The 17,651-nt window shown below is 35.4% G+C and overlaps 1 protein-coding gene across 3 annotated transcripts; it reads right to left on the reverse strand.

The window, feature by feature from the left end:
* Window positions 1-3,136: 3,136 nt before the first annotated feature.
* LOC105043607 (adenine phosphoribosyltransferase 1) lies at window positions 3,137-15,773 on the reverse strand. 3 transcript variants are annotated; one of them, XR_012140709.1, is made up of 8 exons: window positions 15,290-15,773; window positions 15,009-15,119; window positions 10,180-10,272; window positions 7,068-7,217; window positions 6,044-6,102; window positions 5,896-5,953; window positions 5,600-5,772; window positions 3,137-3,433 (listed from the first exon to the last, which is right to left on the reverse strand). XR_012140709.1 is itself a non-coding variant. In XM_010921197.4 (6 exons), exons 1-6 carry the CDS (start codon window positions 15,375-15,377, stop codon window positions 3,380-3,382), a joined length of 555 nt encoding a protein of 184 aa, XP_010919499.1. In that variant the 5' UTR covers window positions 15,378-15,771; the 3' UTR covers window positions 3,137-3,379. The 3 variants fall into 3 exon arrangements, 1 of the variants encoding a protein (XP_010919499.1); XR_002164493.3 differs by having other exon boundaries at window positions 5,600-5,953; XM_010921197.4 differs by lacking the exons at window positions 5,600-5,772; window positions 5,896-5,953 and having other exon boundaries at window positions 15,290-15,771.
* Between the last annotated feature and the right edge of the window lie 1,878 nt (window positions 15,774-17,651).

Consider the following 17,651-nt stretch of genomic DNA (forward strand, 5'->3'; position numbering starts at 1 on the left):
CGAATCGTCAGCCACATAATAAAAGTTGTACCATCAATTGATGATACGATGGCACATGTTCAGTACATCGTCTAAAGTGGTGGTTAAGATAGGTGACTAAATTTTCTACCCTCTCCCCCATTTCTTCCACATGAATGATGAGTTGAGACTCAGTGAAAATCTTTTCTCCAGCATCAGTTTGGAAAATCCAGCAAAGCTGAACTAAAATTTTCCTTATCTATATAAAGTATATATCAACTAGTCCTTCTCCAGCCTAAATCTTGTGGGAGGGAAAAGAAAATCTTCTTGATCTTTTTTTTCATCCTAACCATAGATAGGATATAGGCTAAGACTAGAATTGGCTTTTAGAAAAAACGGTCTGAGCATATCCCAATTCCTATAAGAAATCCAGCCAATCCTATGAGATTTTCAAAGCATGCATTTATTTTTATTAATCTAATCAGAGAGAAAAAAAATTTTACTAATTAACTTGGATCTCTAAGAAAAAGTTTGAAATAAGTAGAAAATTTGATGAAAGGAGGGTTTAAGTTTTTTTTTTTTTTTATTGATGATTCAAAAATTAAAATATATAAACTCTTCTTATAATAATGAAGTTCATCTTTGCACAATTAAAATTAATTTTTTTTATAATTTAAATAAAATTATTTTTAAATAAATATAATTAATAGAAATCAAAATAAAAAAATTAAAATCATATAAAAGATATATCCCATTTTTTATACTAATTTTATGTTCTATCATTTTATTTTACTTTTTTAAGATTAGACAGTATGATTGGTCAAATTTTTTTTAAAAAAAAAATATTTTGATTAATCCGTCTACGACCCAAATGATTAAATTTGGCCCGCTTCAACCCGGAAAGCAGCCACCTTAAGTAAATCCAAAGAGTCGAGAGGATCTTTCCTCCAAAACATTAAATACGCAACGAACGACCAACTCATGTACCCAGTCATCAGACATTCGGTGCTAATTAAACCGTGTCCTGCACTTTCTTTGCTGCGAGTCTTCAATGCAATTGCCTGATGGCTCTTCACCCTTGGCAAAAAGTACAACTCTGAACTGAATCCACAGCATAATGTCCATTGCTTACTCCATCAATACCTCACCCTGCAGTCTCTGTACCAGAGAAATATCACAGTTCCAAGGAGTACGGTTAGTGTATCACATGCAGACAGTAGATAGTCCTTTGCACTTGGGAAACCAGTACATATGCCTTGGCTTTACGCAAATCTTATGCTCACTCACCCGACCAAAGACCAATGACAGTAACTTCACTTAAAAAAAAAAAAAAAAGACCAATGACAGTACAATCTCCATGTTTTGCTACTGACTGAAATTATAGCTTCCGCGCCACCGGGTGTTTGATTGATAGGAGGAAAAATTTGGACTGATAGGCTGCATGAAGCAAAGGAAGAACAACTATTCTGATTTCATCTTAAAAAGACCCTTGGCAATCTACCCAAATGGTTTGCCTCCCTTTAGAAAGTAAGATATATTTTCTCATATTACTAAAAAAGATTACCGAAAGGTCTCACTGGATGTTGCATGCCATTAACCTGGGTTGGTTGCTGCTGCCACCCTGATCTCGAGTGGACATCTTTCTGTCCAAGTTCTCAAGTTTAACAGAATTAATGAAAAATTCAACTGAATGGTTTCTGCAAAGATTTCTTTGATCTCATATGTACAATGGTGCAAGACAATCCATGCCGAAACTTTTAGAAAATGATCTTCTGAAAAGAAGAAAGGGGGAAAAAAAAAAAAACTGTTTTTCATTAATAGAAACCAATATTGATGATATTTTAGATTAGGTACTTCTTTAACAGTCTTAAGATTCTTGAAAAATGCTAGTTACAGTCCTGTGATTGCGAATCCTACCAAAATCCTTCTGCCCCACCAGGTGATGAATGGTGCAGCAAATAAGGTGGCGCTACGTAGACTACTCAAAAGTTCTGCTACAGGGCCCAATTCAGTTACCAAGTTCCCGTGTTCATATGGGAAGAGGTTAGTGGTGAGAGTCATACAGGTGAAGTAGACAAGGAAAAGGGCCTTATACAATCCAGCATATCAGATTTCAGAGTCATTTTGGTAAGTCGTTTGGACCTTGTAGCTTTTTCCTAATTCTTATATGAGCTTGACCTTTGCGTCGTTCGACCTCCAAATCTGTACTTGGCTAGACTGTGTTCGTCCAAACATAGAAGACTTGACATGACCGAAAATATAGCAATCCTATTGCGTATGGTACCCACAAATGACCTCCCGTCATGTACTAGTACTACCAAATGAATGACACCAGGTCACAAGCTGCACACAATTCCGAGATGAAAGGTGAGCCCTGAACTGGGGTTCTCAAATAATGTTCGCTAGAACCGAGAAGAGCATGCACCCCACTTCGACTGTCGTTGGGTCCAATACTGTTTGCCAGTTGAAACCTGACAATGGAAATGCTGCAACTCAGATAAAGAAGTAGAGGCATCAATGCTTCAGTTCATTAAGTGGGATCACTGTTATTGCTGTCTTCTTTTAAGTTTCTCTGGCTCTCTCTCTTAGACGCGGAAAAAAGGATCAGAGATCTTCAAAACACATACATACATTTTTCTTTCTCGTAAGAAAAAGAAAGGGACGTCGGAAATAGTGATGGTGCTTTCAGTAAACATACTGCTCATAGCTGAAACAAATCATTGCAAGGGAAAGGACCATCTGCCACTGCTACAGTAACAGTAAAGCATAGACAGCCAAGAAGGCATCTGAGCCAATGAAAAAATGAAAGATGGTTATATAAATTTGACAACGAGAAATGCATGTCTAGTCCAATGCTTATCCAGTGGATGAAAATCTCTCTTGCTTCTCACTCGTTGGAGTTGTGAAGTAGGCTTCCTTAATTTAGATGGATGGTTTAGTGGCACCCTATCAAAGATCGCCCTGTTATAGCAGTTAAAATACAGTTAACTGGAATTTTAGAGGGCCAATGCACATGAGAAGTGAAAAGAGTGATTGATTTAAGTTTTGTTTATATTATTTGATCACTATTTTCGGAGATGCACGAATCTTGTTTCTTCTTCAAACAGGAATTGAACTGATAAATTTATTTAAGATGGGAGTGCAGCTATAGAGATGGAAGACTGCAGCATATAGAGCCTAAGGGAAAACACATCAGGTTCGATTTTTTTTTCTTTTTCCTCAAATAACAAACAGTTTGATTGCATAAATCCAGTTTTGACATAAAATGAGGGACGAAAAAAAATAGAAAGCCTAAAAGGCAGTGAAATAATCAAAATTTACTGCTATCCAGAGGAAAAGCTGCCAGCTTCCACAATATCTGAATGAAATCCTCGAATTTACAGAATCAAGACTCTCATCAGCCGAATGAGAGAAAGTATCATCAGCGGGACTCCACGAGTATGTATAATGGCTTACCATTTAACCTTTCACGGCCCTGCACATATATTCAAGATGCTATTATGAGCTCAACTAAATGCTTTATTCTATTTTATTCTAATTTGCTGATTGTTATTTATAAGCTGATGAAACTAGGGAACCAAAATTTAGATCAAAGTATTTGAGAAGCTCGTTCAGAAGATTAGGTGAATAATCAGCAATAGTTTAACCCAATAATATCTGCAAACAAAAAAAAAGGAATCCCAGCTGTAGTACATGGATTGTACTGCTGTCGAATGTGTTCATCTATATGAAAAATATGCCCATATAATGCTTTTCCTTGACCTAATGCAATGTTTCAAGATGTTTTCAGATATTACTGGAACAGTTGACACATGAGCATGTGGCAAATGAAGCAATATAAGGCTAAGAACTTTTAGCTCAGCTGCTTGGCACCTCTCCCCAAGAGCTTGCCCTTAGAGGAGGTCCAGGGTTCAAATCCCAGGGATTGCTCAAAAAAGATTGAAGCATTATCAGGATCAAGATTCTACATAAACACATAGTGCAACTAATCCTACATTTTTTAAGTGCGGTGTCACCGAAATTATTAGTGAGGGATAAATAGTATGATGGCATAACGTACGTAAAGAGCTTTCATTGTTCTCAACTCAGGAATCACAACCTATAATCATACAGAGCTTTGTTTGGTCAATCTGGCCAAACAAAAAATACTAGTTATTTTGCACCAAGAAGTGTAGCTACATGTATACACCCAACAAACTATTACTAGAGAGTCTGCTTGTTTTAACAAACTAAGCCTAGTGGAACCTGGTAGTTGAAGTGGGAAACTGGAAGGCAGCTCAAATCTAGAAGAAAAATACCTAAATTTGGGGAGGCTTCCCTGGAGGTACCATTTCTGAAATCTAAGCATCATTGCCTGCGGGCTCATGCTGAGTACAGATTTAAGGCCATTGATGAATAATGATAAGAGAGTAGACTGAAATATGTTTGGAAATTGACCTCACTCAAGACCCTTTGATGCCCCAAACTGCTCAGACAAACTCGACTTATTATTTTTAGTAAATGTTGACAAGGGCATATCCTCTAATCCATGAAGAATTTGCTAATGTAATATCAGGTAAAGTTGATATATGAATTGAGATTTAGATTTCTGGCTAATTTTAGCATTTTTTTTGTATTTTTCTATTTTTGAAATTCCACCTCTTTAACAGGAAGAGGAGTCTGACATAGATTTGGAGAGACCGACTTATTAACATAAACAAGAGTCTTGTTACATAGTTCTGTATCATGAATTGTTAAAGTAAAAAGATAGAGAACCAGCTTTCCATGTGCTATAAATTTTGTTCTAAGTTGTTTTCCTTGTAAGATTTGAGTTGAGCAGATTACAGAAAGAAATCATCTTTCTCAGATCAGATCGCTTGACTGGATGAGACGGAACAAGAAAAATGTAAGTATCCTTTTGAAAGCACCATTAGATATCTGTTTAGAATATAATAAGACTGATGGAGAAAGGCAATAGAGTGTTGCCATAGAGAGAAGTTACCAAGGAGATGCACAGCATTAACCTAGAAATAAGGTCTACTGAACAAAGAAAGCACCATTAAACTGTGAATATGACAATGCTCAAAAAAAAATATTTCTTGGCTCACAGTAAAGCAAGTGGATATCTAGACCAACACCATATGCAACCGAATGGAAAAATTTCATATACTGATCTCCATCTTACAGATTTGGCAAAGACACATAAGGACTAATCACAGTCATGTTAAATGTAAATGTCTGTAACAAAAACTCAAAATAGCTACAGATACCTAGAAATTCTACATAACATTCATTTTTGACTGAGCTAATCTGTGCAGATTGGACTTAACTTCTATGAAACATAATGCATAATTCATTGTACATTAGATTACCAAGTCCAAGGAACATCATGAGCAAGGAAACAACTTCAGTGTCTTTCCCTACAATTAACAATAATTTCTTTACAAATGCTACTGCAAAAGAACAACCAACCTCTCATGGTGAGAGAAGGGAAGAAATGTTCCCAGTATTTTGGAGTCAGATACTTCCGAGATGTACCAAAGAAAAGAATAATGAAATTAATATTAATCCGCTCAAAAGAAAACCAATACAAAAGGATCAAGCATAACTTCAGAGAAGAAAACAAAAACAAAATAAATAGAGGGAAGAAGGTGACTCCTACCTAATAAAGGTGGCCTAGTGCACCCAGCTCTGGCCATTGCTGTTTCTGAGGAGGGTTAGATATATCTAGCCTTACCTCTGCATGCAGAAGGGCTGTTTCGATATTTCAAACCCATGACCTTCAAGTCATAGTGAAGCAACCTTATTGTTGTGCTAAGGCGCACCCGACTCCAACTTGATGATGAGTAAAATTTTAAAAAAAAATTCCCATCCACAAAGCACAGGCAAAGGATGAGAACTACTGATTATGGGGTTGAATCATCTGATAAAAGTTATAACATGTACATGCATGTGCACCTCTCAAGCTCGTAGCAGATTCCAAATAAAATCCCACTCAGGAAATTCATACTCAACACTTGAAGAATGCACAAACAAACAATTTCAATATTAACATAAGAATCACATTCTTTAAGTGTCAATGAAAAGAAGAAATGTCCGATGTTACCTTAAGTTCTGGAAGTTCAATCACGCATGCACATTCAACCACTTCAGCCCCAGCACGCTCTGTAGGAACAATGGCATATGGATTAAAGGTGGTCTAACAAGGAAACTTGAGCAGAAATGACCTAAAAAGGTGCAAAATAGTTCATGATGGGAAACAGAAATTGTGCCCCAAGAATAAATATTTAAATGACATTACAGTTTCATCATTAACATAGACAACATGGCAAAATAAAAAAAAATGTGAATATTTGGTTTTTTCGATTGAAACTAAGCATGGTTGGGCATAGCAAAGTTTTTGCCAATACAACTTACATGTTTTATGTGTCATGCTTCTGAGATGGTTTGAGATAATTTAACTTCGTAGAAGACATTTCTTCAGTTAGTTTGATCAGGTGCATTTTCTTCCAAAAATAAAAGCATGACATTGATGTTAGGTCTGACCTTTCATGGCTTAGTTTGATCTTATAAGCATAAATGCACCAGACTTGCACCAAGAGCTAACCTAGAACCTCCAAATTTAGATCATTATTAGGAACATTATTAGTTATCTAGGTCAGACTAAGCTCAGTTAATATGTTTACATTATTTTCTTATGTTGAGAAAAAGTATGTTAAATGTTGATTATTATCCTCAAAGGAAATTAGGAAGAACAGGTAGCATCTATAAACCTCATCTACTTGAATCGGTTCATATTCATGTAAACTAGATAAATTGGTCAGTCTGTAAAGAAGGTAGTAGCAACAATACTAGAAAAAATTACAAGCAAACTTCAGATTCTTTAAGTCAATTTCATTAAACAAGACTAACAATAAGTTCACCATATCAACAAAAGGTTTATTAAATGCTTTCAAGTTTCTAATAGTTTTGACACCTAGTTAATTGTTGTTCATCCTAACACAAAGCTTAATGATATTTCTTGTTATTTGATTACAAATTTTGATTTAAATGGTTGAAAAATAACACCAGCTCCATTTAAATTGCTAACAATTTTAAGTATAAGGATGTCATGTTTCTATCACGCATACCCAGTAATTTTATGGCAGCACAGAGAGTCCCCCCGGTTGCAATCAAATCGTCAACTACTAGAGCACGATCACCAGGATGGACTGCGCCAATGTGCATTTGAAGACAGTCGGTTCCATATTCCAGGACATATTCTTCTGAAATGACTTCACCTAACATATGATATAAGAAAGGCCCATTAAAATGATCAGAATAAACTGACAGCCACAACAGTCAAAATACAAATTGAAGAATGGCATAAGAAATGCAAATAAAAACAAACTAAATTTGATCCATAACGGTTATAATGAGTTACAATGACTGCTTTCCACACACACACACACACACACACACAGAGAACAGTATCACAGTAACTAACTAAAACACATGTTCAGAATAATATGGACCACAATTAATTTATATAGTATGGTAAACTCAAAAATCCCAAAGTTAGTGAATTCACTTTTTCAAATATCAGCACTCTGCAAGCAACACTACAAAGCAACTAACATAGGATAGTCATCATATTAAAATGTCAAGCAGCCAGCAAACGACTTACTAAGGATCATCGAGCAGCCAGCAATTGTCATTAGGAATTGATGCATGAAAAGTCACGTGCTAAAGAAGAACACTGAAGAAACAAAAGCACAGGAAGAGAATGAATTTGGAAAATAAGAACCATTATTAAGGCCAAAGAAAGAGGCTGCTGTTCAGCCAGTGGTTTGAGTGAACTGATACTTCTCGAAGTAGCTAATCAATTCAAATAAACCATACTGCAATTCGCTTGTTCAATTTTCAAAACCAAATCATGCAGAGGTAGCTTGAAGTGCATGGAGACCACAATTCCTTTTAAAGAAATAACAAAATTTCACAGTATGCAGGTGTTAACAAATTTAGCCTCCAAGAAGTGGTATGCCAACATCCCTCATAGTCACTCTGGCAAAAACTCAGGAGAGCAGTACTAATAGTTACTCCCCTTAATTCTACCAACATTTCAAATGTACTTATTTGGACTTGTTATCCACAATTTTTATAAATGAGTCAAGTCAAATTCTGCCAGATTCCTAGAAAACACAACCAAGAAGCCTTTTAGCAACCAATTTAGACCATTTCAAGAAATGAGGTCTCCAGTCCCAAAGTGTTTATCCACCAACCACATGGCAAGTAGTGTTTATCTAACCACCTAACAAGTGCTTCTAGTGTCAATCATAGAACTAAACTGAACTGACCTCAGATTGATTTGGTTTGGTATAGGCATTGTTTGGTTTGGTTTCTTGTTTGAAAATCCCATTTGGACCAGTTTATCTCAAGATATATGGGTTGGACAGCCAGATATTACCCGAACCCAAAGGTACCATATTACCTATAATGTTATGTATCGAGTTCAAAACATAATATACATCACCTAATGGTTTTATATATCATGGTTTCATGGTTTATTTAAAGCACTGTTTTATGTTCAACAGAAAATTTGGTTTTTGTTGTTGTTGTAACATGAATTATTGAACATTTATATTGGCTTTCTTGTCACATGATGTTGTTGAATAGATTATTTGTTATTTTGTTTGTTTGTGTTGTTCATTTTTCACTGCTCAATCTTAATGATTTTCTTACACAGAAGAAAAACATTGTCTTGATAAAGTTTGATTTCTTTTTATTCATGGTATACCTGACAACTCATCTAAAACAACCCACTCTTAGTGGGGTTAGTCATCTTGGTTTTCAACATTTTCTGGTTATGTTTAGGTTCCCAAACTTGAGAGCCAATCAAAACTGCTTATATTCTGAGGTGATCCCTATCTTGAACCAACCGAAGCATAAGACCAGCTCTGATCAAAGGGGCACCATTAAGAAAAATTTTACCTTTTGCTTTGTAAATGTCGGCTTACAAGAGAGGGAAAAACTCTATAGGAGATAGCTTTTCACCAAATCAAATTATAACAGGATCTTTGAGACCACTTAAGGAGACAAATGCATGAATCCATAAAGAAGAAGAATTAGAACTTTTCTTTGCTTAAAAGGAATGATGACAGTAGTGGGTTTTTTTTTTTTTGGTTGGAAAGAGGGAACTCTTTGATCTTGACGTCACAGTCCTACATTTACAGGTTAACAATATTTATTGGGTCAAACCTTGGATGAAGAAGGTTCATCACAGTGGTCACACTCTAGATTAATATGGTCTGCAGCCATAATGCAGAATTCAACAAGTTTTAACTTTTATGGAGACCCTGTTAAACTATTGGTACTGGAAATCAGCACTAAACCATTGCCATTACAATTATCCATCAAGCGAACTAAGGTCAGCTCCCACTTAGTTTGTTTCATAGATGAAGTAGGCATCCTAGACACCTTTTATCACAAGTCAGCCCATAGGCCAACAGTCATTAGTTGGGCCAAAAATTATCGAAATAACACAATGCAGGCCAAAACTGCACCCCTTGCATTATCTTCATATTTTCCATCTAAGAAATCAGTAAATGCAACATATTTCCCATAACACATAATCGAATACTGTAAACAGGTTACAAGTTTCTTTTTTCTTTTTTTTTGCTTTACTAAAATCACAGTTAATTAACTCATACAATGAGAAACACCACATTTTAATAGTTGAAATCCTCAAAATCCTTCCTACCCTTTCCTACTAAATGAAAATATTAAAATCAAATTACTGCTGCATAAAATGATTTAAGCATATCTACATGATCTGAACAGTCATGCAATAAATGCCACCATTTTAGGATAGACCAGGATGACCGTAATAGACTTGGGAATTTTTACAGTGGATTTTGGGAATTTTTATGGTAGTAACTAGTACAAATATGAAAACATAAATTTGAAAGTCCAGTCAAACTGTCAACACAAGGTAGGTCCAGCTTTATTTTAAGTGCAGCCAAACAGACTAGCTCATGCAGCCGTACATTTTAACACAATACCACAACATGAGACTATACTTGCCAGTGTTTCAGAATATTAGAGCGTTCATGATGCTACAGAGTATGAATAATGCTTCTTGGATATGGCTATTGTAATTGACTCAATATGGTTACAACACAACGGACATATGCAAGTTTCTATGCCATTCATTAACCACAATATAATTTGAATGAACCAATCAGAATAGGATAATTGAAATACCTGGCAACTTTCTTGGTTTTCTCAATGGAATAAACTTTGCACCAATTGCTAGAGCAATTGGAGGACCAAATATAAAACCTCTAGCTTCAATTCCTGTTAAAAACATAAACATTAACATGTAAATAATGTTAATATCAGTCCAAGGACTAGGGCATAATTGTACACAAGCCGTAAGACATACCAACTTGATACATTAAGAAGGAAAAAAGAGGTGACTTGCAAGTGTCTACATCCAAATTGATTTAGCAACTAGAAAAATCTAGGCCAAATGAAGGCTTGTTATCACTACTAGCAGAGTTTTGCACTTTGCCCTCCTCCATTTGTCAATGCCTTTCATGTTGTACAATTTAGGTCAATCTGCTCCTGACTGTCCAAAATATCAATCACAAAAAGGGGGAAAATTGAGACGAGAGAGAGAGAGAGAGAGAGAGAGAGAGAGAGAGCAATGATGTCCGTGACCATATAGTGTTAAAACCTATCCGGTGTCAGCTCCTCTAGCCATACCCAACATAGGCCAGATACTTCATCACTAAAAAAATATTTCCAAATGCCTTTCTCATACTTTCATCCAGCTTATCTTAAACCTTGCCCTTCTCTTTTGACACGTAGGCTGCAAATTTAAGCTGATCTCAAAACCCAGGGGTACTGAGAACTTCATCAACATGCATATACTATATTGGAAACATCCTCATTTCTCATCCAAACCACCTTTTCTTAAACATCAAACTGCCCCACAATTTTACAATCTTGGAACCCATCTGTTGTTTGGTTGAGTGGACCCCATTTGCTGCTCAACATTATAATCCCCATGATGCATTGCATCTTAAATTGTTTATAACGTCTTTCCTTTAGTCCTGAAGGCAGACATACAACAATCATGCATCTAACATGCACATAGAAAGCAAAAGCATCTCTCCCTCTCATCCACCATGTTGAATATTTTGCTGCACTTTGGTCTCATGCATCCAAGATTACAGTAATGACCAAAATATGATGGTTTATATTTCCATAAAAATTACATAATAACTCCAGCAATGAATAATAAATGATCAAAATATTCTTCACGTTTTAGTATTCAATAGGATATCGATGTACAGATATTTTACAAAGAAAATCTTTGTAATGATACATCAGCGACAAATCTATCATGTTTTAGTAAAAATACATCTGAATGGAAAATTTTAAATCTCAATTTTTATGCACATGCCTTGACTTTAAATATTCAAAATCTAAAACAAGGCCATTTATAGAGTTTGATTTACAATGAACCTCTTATGCTCTATGAACACATTCACAATCAAGAATCAAGTGGTATTTCCATCTGGCATTCCTCTTCATGAGCAGTACAAGCTGAACCCTTGTATTTATAAAACTACATATTGTATGAGTTTTGGGTTTCTTTGATTTTTTAGGTAGTTGTTCTTAAAAGTGTTATCCCAAATCCCCCACCTTGCAATCAAGATTCTGTCTCATCAATCAATAGTACAACCATAAATGTCTTGTAGTTTATCCATAAATGATGCCTCCACATATTCATCTACTTGACATTCCAGTTGCTCTTTCTTACTGTTCTTCTTTATTAACTCCTTGCTTTAAAAACCTACTTTGGCCTCTCTCTCTCTCTCTCTCTCTCTCTCTCTCTCTCTCTCTCTCTCTCTCTCTCTCTGAGAGAGAGGGGTATGGGCTGTATTATGGCCTGGGAGTAGATTGCAATTTGGTGCTAGGTTGGTAGGTTCAAAATCTGGACCTCCCACTCGTCATGCAAGAAACATATTTAAGTTGGTTTCCACCTTTAACTCAAGAAAGAAAAAGAAAAATATGATTTCAAGGCCAAGCAATGACTAATATTGCCTCCAAAGTAGAAGAATATATAATGCGGTAACACAAAATAAAAGCCATAAAAATTCCTTTTTCAATGAGAACTAAGTTGTCATGCAAAAATTTGCAAACTCTAGTTCTTTTTTTTTTTGTTTTATGATATCATATTCTGGCAAAAGTAAAGAAAAAGGTTGGAAGTATCATCTAAGTGATGATCACATCCTAGCAAGAACAAAAAGAACTTTATCGACAATTCAGTAAACTATAATTGTTTCCAGACTAGCCTCCGCATTACCAAAACTAAGAAGAATGCTAGGGCAGGACCTAAAGCTTTGTGCAGTCACACCCCATATAATGGAAAACCTCAATTTTTTTTTTTGTGCCTAAACACTAATTGACCTGAAAATTTAATACAAATGATCAAAACCAACTCAAGAAACTCATAACCCTAAAGATTCCTGTCAGCCAAGCACCTTAAGACAATCCTAGACAAGGCAGAGGCATACTACAATCTCATCCAACAGCAGCCTTAACCTTCAAAGCAATTAGGAATAGAAAACGGACATATTAACTCTAAAGAAACCAAAATAAAAGGTTATGCTAGATCTCCTAGCAACCAAACAAACCACTATAAGCCTCATTAACTGCCACTTAAAATCTCTCTCCACTCTAGTTCGTCTATACCAACCCCATCCACCTATGGCCATCTAATCAATAAATAAGGTACAAAAGTAACATATTATCTATACTTGGACTTATTGTGTGCCTATGCAAAACCTGATTAATTAAGTAAAGCAAAATGATAATGAGGAATTAGTTGCTGAATGCCATGAAAATACTAAAAGGCAATTTAACACTTAGGAATGAAGTTGCAAGTAGTGCTTGTGATCAGGTAGATAAAGGAATCATAACTTGCCTGACATTCTACCCCTTTGTTTGAATAGGTCAGAGGTTTTGCAAGTTGGCAACATATTAGGTAAGGACCACTGTTCACAATACCTTTTAACCTTACTTTTTGGTCATCAAAACAATCACACAGTCACCAACTTTTTGTTGGGCATTGGAATGTCTACAGCACAGCATTGGAATGTCTACAGCACACAGATGAAGATTATAATGGTCTCAATAGATATCAAAAAATTTTGACATGATGCTTGAGAACATAAAAATAATCAAAGCCCACAACAACAAATACTAGCACCAAAAACCATTGGTACAAAAGAATTAGCAGCAGACTCAAAACTTATGTAGGCCTTCTAATGCTAATCATCAGTTTTAACACCATCATCTGAACTCAAACACAATAGCTATAGGTATTCTGTCAACTAAAAGAGGTTGGATTGTACTCTTGGTAGACCACTTATATAGCAATTTTAAAGAGATTCCACGATAATGGACTGGGCTAAACTTATTGATGTTCCAAACTAGTGCATAAAGAATAAAGATTCGTATTGTCTAAACTTACATAATGGCAGATTTAAGGTATTGCAAGACCCAAAGACTCATGCGCAAACAATATTTATTAACCTTTCGCTTTATTAATTTGAGCTTGCAGACAAGCTAGTACAGGCACGTTAACATGGTGGACCTGAAGTATTGGTTTTCAAGGACGCCTCCTAGAAGATAAGAGTACTATACAAGCCATTGTCTAACAGTAAAAGCATGAAAGAAAGAATAATAAAGCATAGAAAGAAAAGACATAGCTGGTCACTTTTAGCTATATGATGGTGGAAGACAACAAGAAATTTGATGCTAACTGTTACAACAGAAGAATGGATGTACTGGAAAGCATTATTAAGTCATAATCTTATACCAGTGACAGCCAACAAATGCACCGGTTATTGACAAATTGTTGTTCGAATGTGGAGTAAAATAAGCGATTCATTTCAAGTTGCTACAGATATTCACAAAGAATTATACCTTACTAATGTTATTCCTTCTCCCAATTATGTTGGTAATCTAGGGCAATCCTTAAAGTAAAGACTATCAGCTTAAAGCTATAATTTTAACAGTATATCAATCTGAAAATACCTTCAACTGCTTCAACCATCATCAAAGTCGGGTCTCTTCGGATGGAGTAAATATATCGTGTACATTATTTCTAGTAGAAGAAAACAGTCAATCATCTAATATGAATGTATGAAATTCTACACCCACAAGAAAGGCAAATAGCTCGGGCAGATGTAGTGCATCTAAGAAGCAATAAGATCGTAAGAATCACCAATCCAGAAGAACTAGAAGCATGAAATGCCTTCTCTTAGTCATAGTGTATCAACATGTGAACAAGCATCAAAACTCTATCAGAATAGGGGCAGCCTCTGTCACTCTTTTGAGCTGGAGGCCGTAATTTTGGACGCTCCAAATACACCAAGGGACCATAACTGTGTGATTCGACACTCAGATCACAACCATACCTACCAAATCCAAACAGGTAAGGAAAATAACAGGCATAAAAACAGAATATGGAGATCGACCAAACAGCGGCGACGCTTTCAGAAATTGGAGGGGGGGGACCAGGGAGCGATGTCAGCATCGAGAGCGCCGCCTCCACAAAAACAGAAACGAAATAGAAGCCAGAAGCGGGCAGTCCACAATTCACAGCTGGCCCATGATAACATGGGCACTGGATATGGCGATGCAGTCAAACCAGGCGCCCCTACCACTGCCAAAAATGTTCTCGATGCGCCAAAAAGGCGGCCGAGCATTTCTCCAATGGAAATAATGAAAACTAGGGAGCTCTCTGTTCCTCAATCTATCACCCTTCCTCCCAAAAATAAAAAAGAATGCAAGAAAGAAAGAAAGAAAGAACCCACGAGCGAAAGAAAATGGTCCCACAACCGTCATTTTAAACGATAGTGATAGCCAACAAGAGTTGATAGGGAAAAAGAAGCGAGCGAAAGAAGACCGATTCACCATGTAAGGAAGCGAAGGGAGAAAAAAAGACAGAAGGAAATATCACATCTTGGAACGAGGGGAAAAAAAAAAAAAGTGAAGTAAATCAAGATATTTACCAGCAACAACGGTGATATCCTTCCCGGTGTAACGCTCCACGAACAAATCCACCGTGTTCTTGAACGCTTTGGGATCAAGAAGGAGAGTGGTGATGTCTTGAAACATGATACCTGCCACAATCATCCATCAGTCGCACCAAAATTTCTAAAAAGAACCGATCTTTGACACCAAGATTTCAAGAAAAGGAACAAAAGAGAGGGAAAAAAAAGGGAGAGAGATCGGGTTCGGAAGAACAAGCGAGATAGGAGACGAAGGCGAAGCAGGTGAGTGTGGGAGGGACCTGGCTTGGGGAAGTTGGGAACGACACGGATGGAAGAAGCTATGCCTTCGATGCGGGGGTCCTGTTCCCTGTCCTTGCAAGCCGACATTGTTGCTAATGCGACTGAAAGGCAGTACCTTTGAGCTCGGAGACGTTTGTCTGTCTCTATCTCTCTCAAGTCGAACAAGAGAGAGCCGCAGGGGAAAGAAGGGTAGAAGAAGAGAAAGGAGACAGTGGAGGAGGAAAGGAGGGAAAGGGAACTGGGGAAGAAAGGAGGCGGAAGAAGTATATATAGAGAGAGGGGGCGTTTAGGTGAGGAGAGGAGAGGAGGCTCTCTGCACGAGAAAAGGAGAGGAGTTGGCGAGGGAGAGGGAGGTGGGAGGGGAATCGCCTCGAGAAGTAGGCGTGCCTTTTAGCCTTCTTCACCCGCCCGACCTGGCGGTAAACAAAAGGGCATCACGAGGGAGATCCTCTCCTTTTACTCTCTCTCCTTTTTTTTTTTTTTTTTTTTTTTTTTTTTTTTTTTGGTAAGAACTTTCCTCTCCTTTACATACAATATATGGATTTGGGGAAGAATTAAAAGAAAAAGAGATAAGGATAGATGAATCTTATATTTATTAAAAAATAGATAAAAATAATTATTTTTTATTTAATATAAAAGAAGTAAAAAAAAAATCGGTGATATTTATATCATATTTTTACTAAATTATTTTTTGATAATAAAATATTATTATTATTAATTTATAACATTTATTTGTAATAAAATGAATAGAATAATATATAAATTTATAATAGATATTAATTGAATTTAATAAAATATTTTATAAATCAATTATATATAAATAAATTTATATATTAATTATATAAATAAAAAATTATTTATACTTTAATTTAAATGGTTAATAAATTTTATATAAATAGTTAACATAAAAAAGTGAATATAAATAAAAATAATAATTCTAATTAAAGTAATATGTTAAAATTAAAATAATTGATAATAAAATTTAATAATATAAAATAAATAGTATAGATTAAAAAAAAAAAAGGGAGATATTTGTATGTTATTAAATTGCCCTGATCAGATTTGGTCTTTGGATCGGGGTTGGTCGGGTCGACTCCAGCCCACTTGTATGTTCCAAAAAAAACATCGTCACAGTGGTAGGTACAGGTAGTTACACGTCAACTTTTAAAGCGAATAGTTTGAGCTTTAAGATTCATGTTGGATTATCGTTCATGTCTGGGTGATTAAGACATCATTTGTTTTTTTTTTTGGCTCATCTTACAGAGAGAGCGAGTAGGTGGAGAAGATCTGCACCCAAAAAAGTTACCAACGGGCTAGGTGCGGCAAGATATCATCACAAGTCTAAAATATTCACCGGACAAGTGGAGCAACGAGGAAAACCTATTCAGTTTTTTTTTTTTTTTTTTTTTTTTTTTTTTTAAGGCAACTTGTAAATCACTAGAATGTTTTTTTATCTTTTTTTTAAATGAACCATATGAACAATCTATGTTGTCTAGATTAATCATAAATAATTAGTCCCTAATAGCTTATGAGATTTGCTAGAGCAGGTTAAAAACCGTAACACAAGTGAAACTCATTGGTACCTAATTTAGCCAATGCTGCTAAAATATTGATCATTTTAATCAGCTGATCACCCTTGCGCAATAAGAAACTGTTGCTTATCATTCTTTAAAAGTCCTTGCAATTATCTACCAGTTTATATTTGTTTTCTTGTATTTCATCAGCCAATTACTAGAAGGTATTTTGGGATAAGAGATTTCAAATTCTTGCAATTTATAACATTAGTCAACATTTTTTTTATAGATAAGAATAAGTAAAATTAACTTAAGTTGTAGTCAAAATTAATCCAAATGAGCAACCTTCCGATCTCCCTAATCTCACAAATCAAATATATATATATATATATAAAATATATAATATATATATATAATATAATAATACTCTATGAAAAAGTATTGGAGTGTTGTCAACTTAATTTCTCCAATAAATTTTGTTGTGCCATCTGAAAAGAACACCTTTTATATTAAATTATGTTATTAATATATGATATTATTATATTTTATAATTAAAATCTATTTATATAGATAATTGAAAATATAAAGTAATCTTAAGAATTTGAATCAATATTATTTTATTATTTAGATATAATTTTTTTCGATCTGATCAATATAAAAAAAAATATTTTTATACATCCGATTTCACTTTAGGTGGTATAAATAAATAAGATGAAGAGCGATAGGGCAATGATATGTCTTCATTTATTGTATGGTCAACCAATAGATATTGTGCACCACGTGGCGATCTCCGTTCACGTTCAGCTCCCCTATTCATTTTTACCTAGGCATAGTTCTCTTGACTCGA

The sequence above is a fragment of the Elaeis guineensis genome, chromosome 4 (assembly GCF_000442705.2).
Source record: "Elaeis guineensis isolate ETL-2024a chromosome 4, EG11, whole genome shotgun sequence".
NCBI classification, from domain to species: Eukaryota; Viridiplantae; Streptophyta; class Magnoliopsida; order Arecales; family Arecaceae; genus Elaeis; species Elaeis guineensis.

Coding starts and splice junctions, on each gene's coding strand:
- LOC105043607 (XM_010921197.4), bottom strand. CDS start 15,377: ATGTCGGCTTGCAAGGACAGGGAACAGGACCCCCGCATCGAAGGCATA. Junction 7,218..10,179: donor AAAACCAAGAAAGTTGCCAG/GTATTTCAATTA, acceptor ATCATATGTTAG/GTGAAGTCATTTCAGAAGAA. Junction 3,434..6,043: donor TTGAACTTCCAGAACTTAAG/GTAACATCGGAC, acceptor ATATATGTGCAG/GGCCGTGAAAGGTTAAATGG.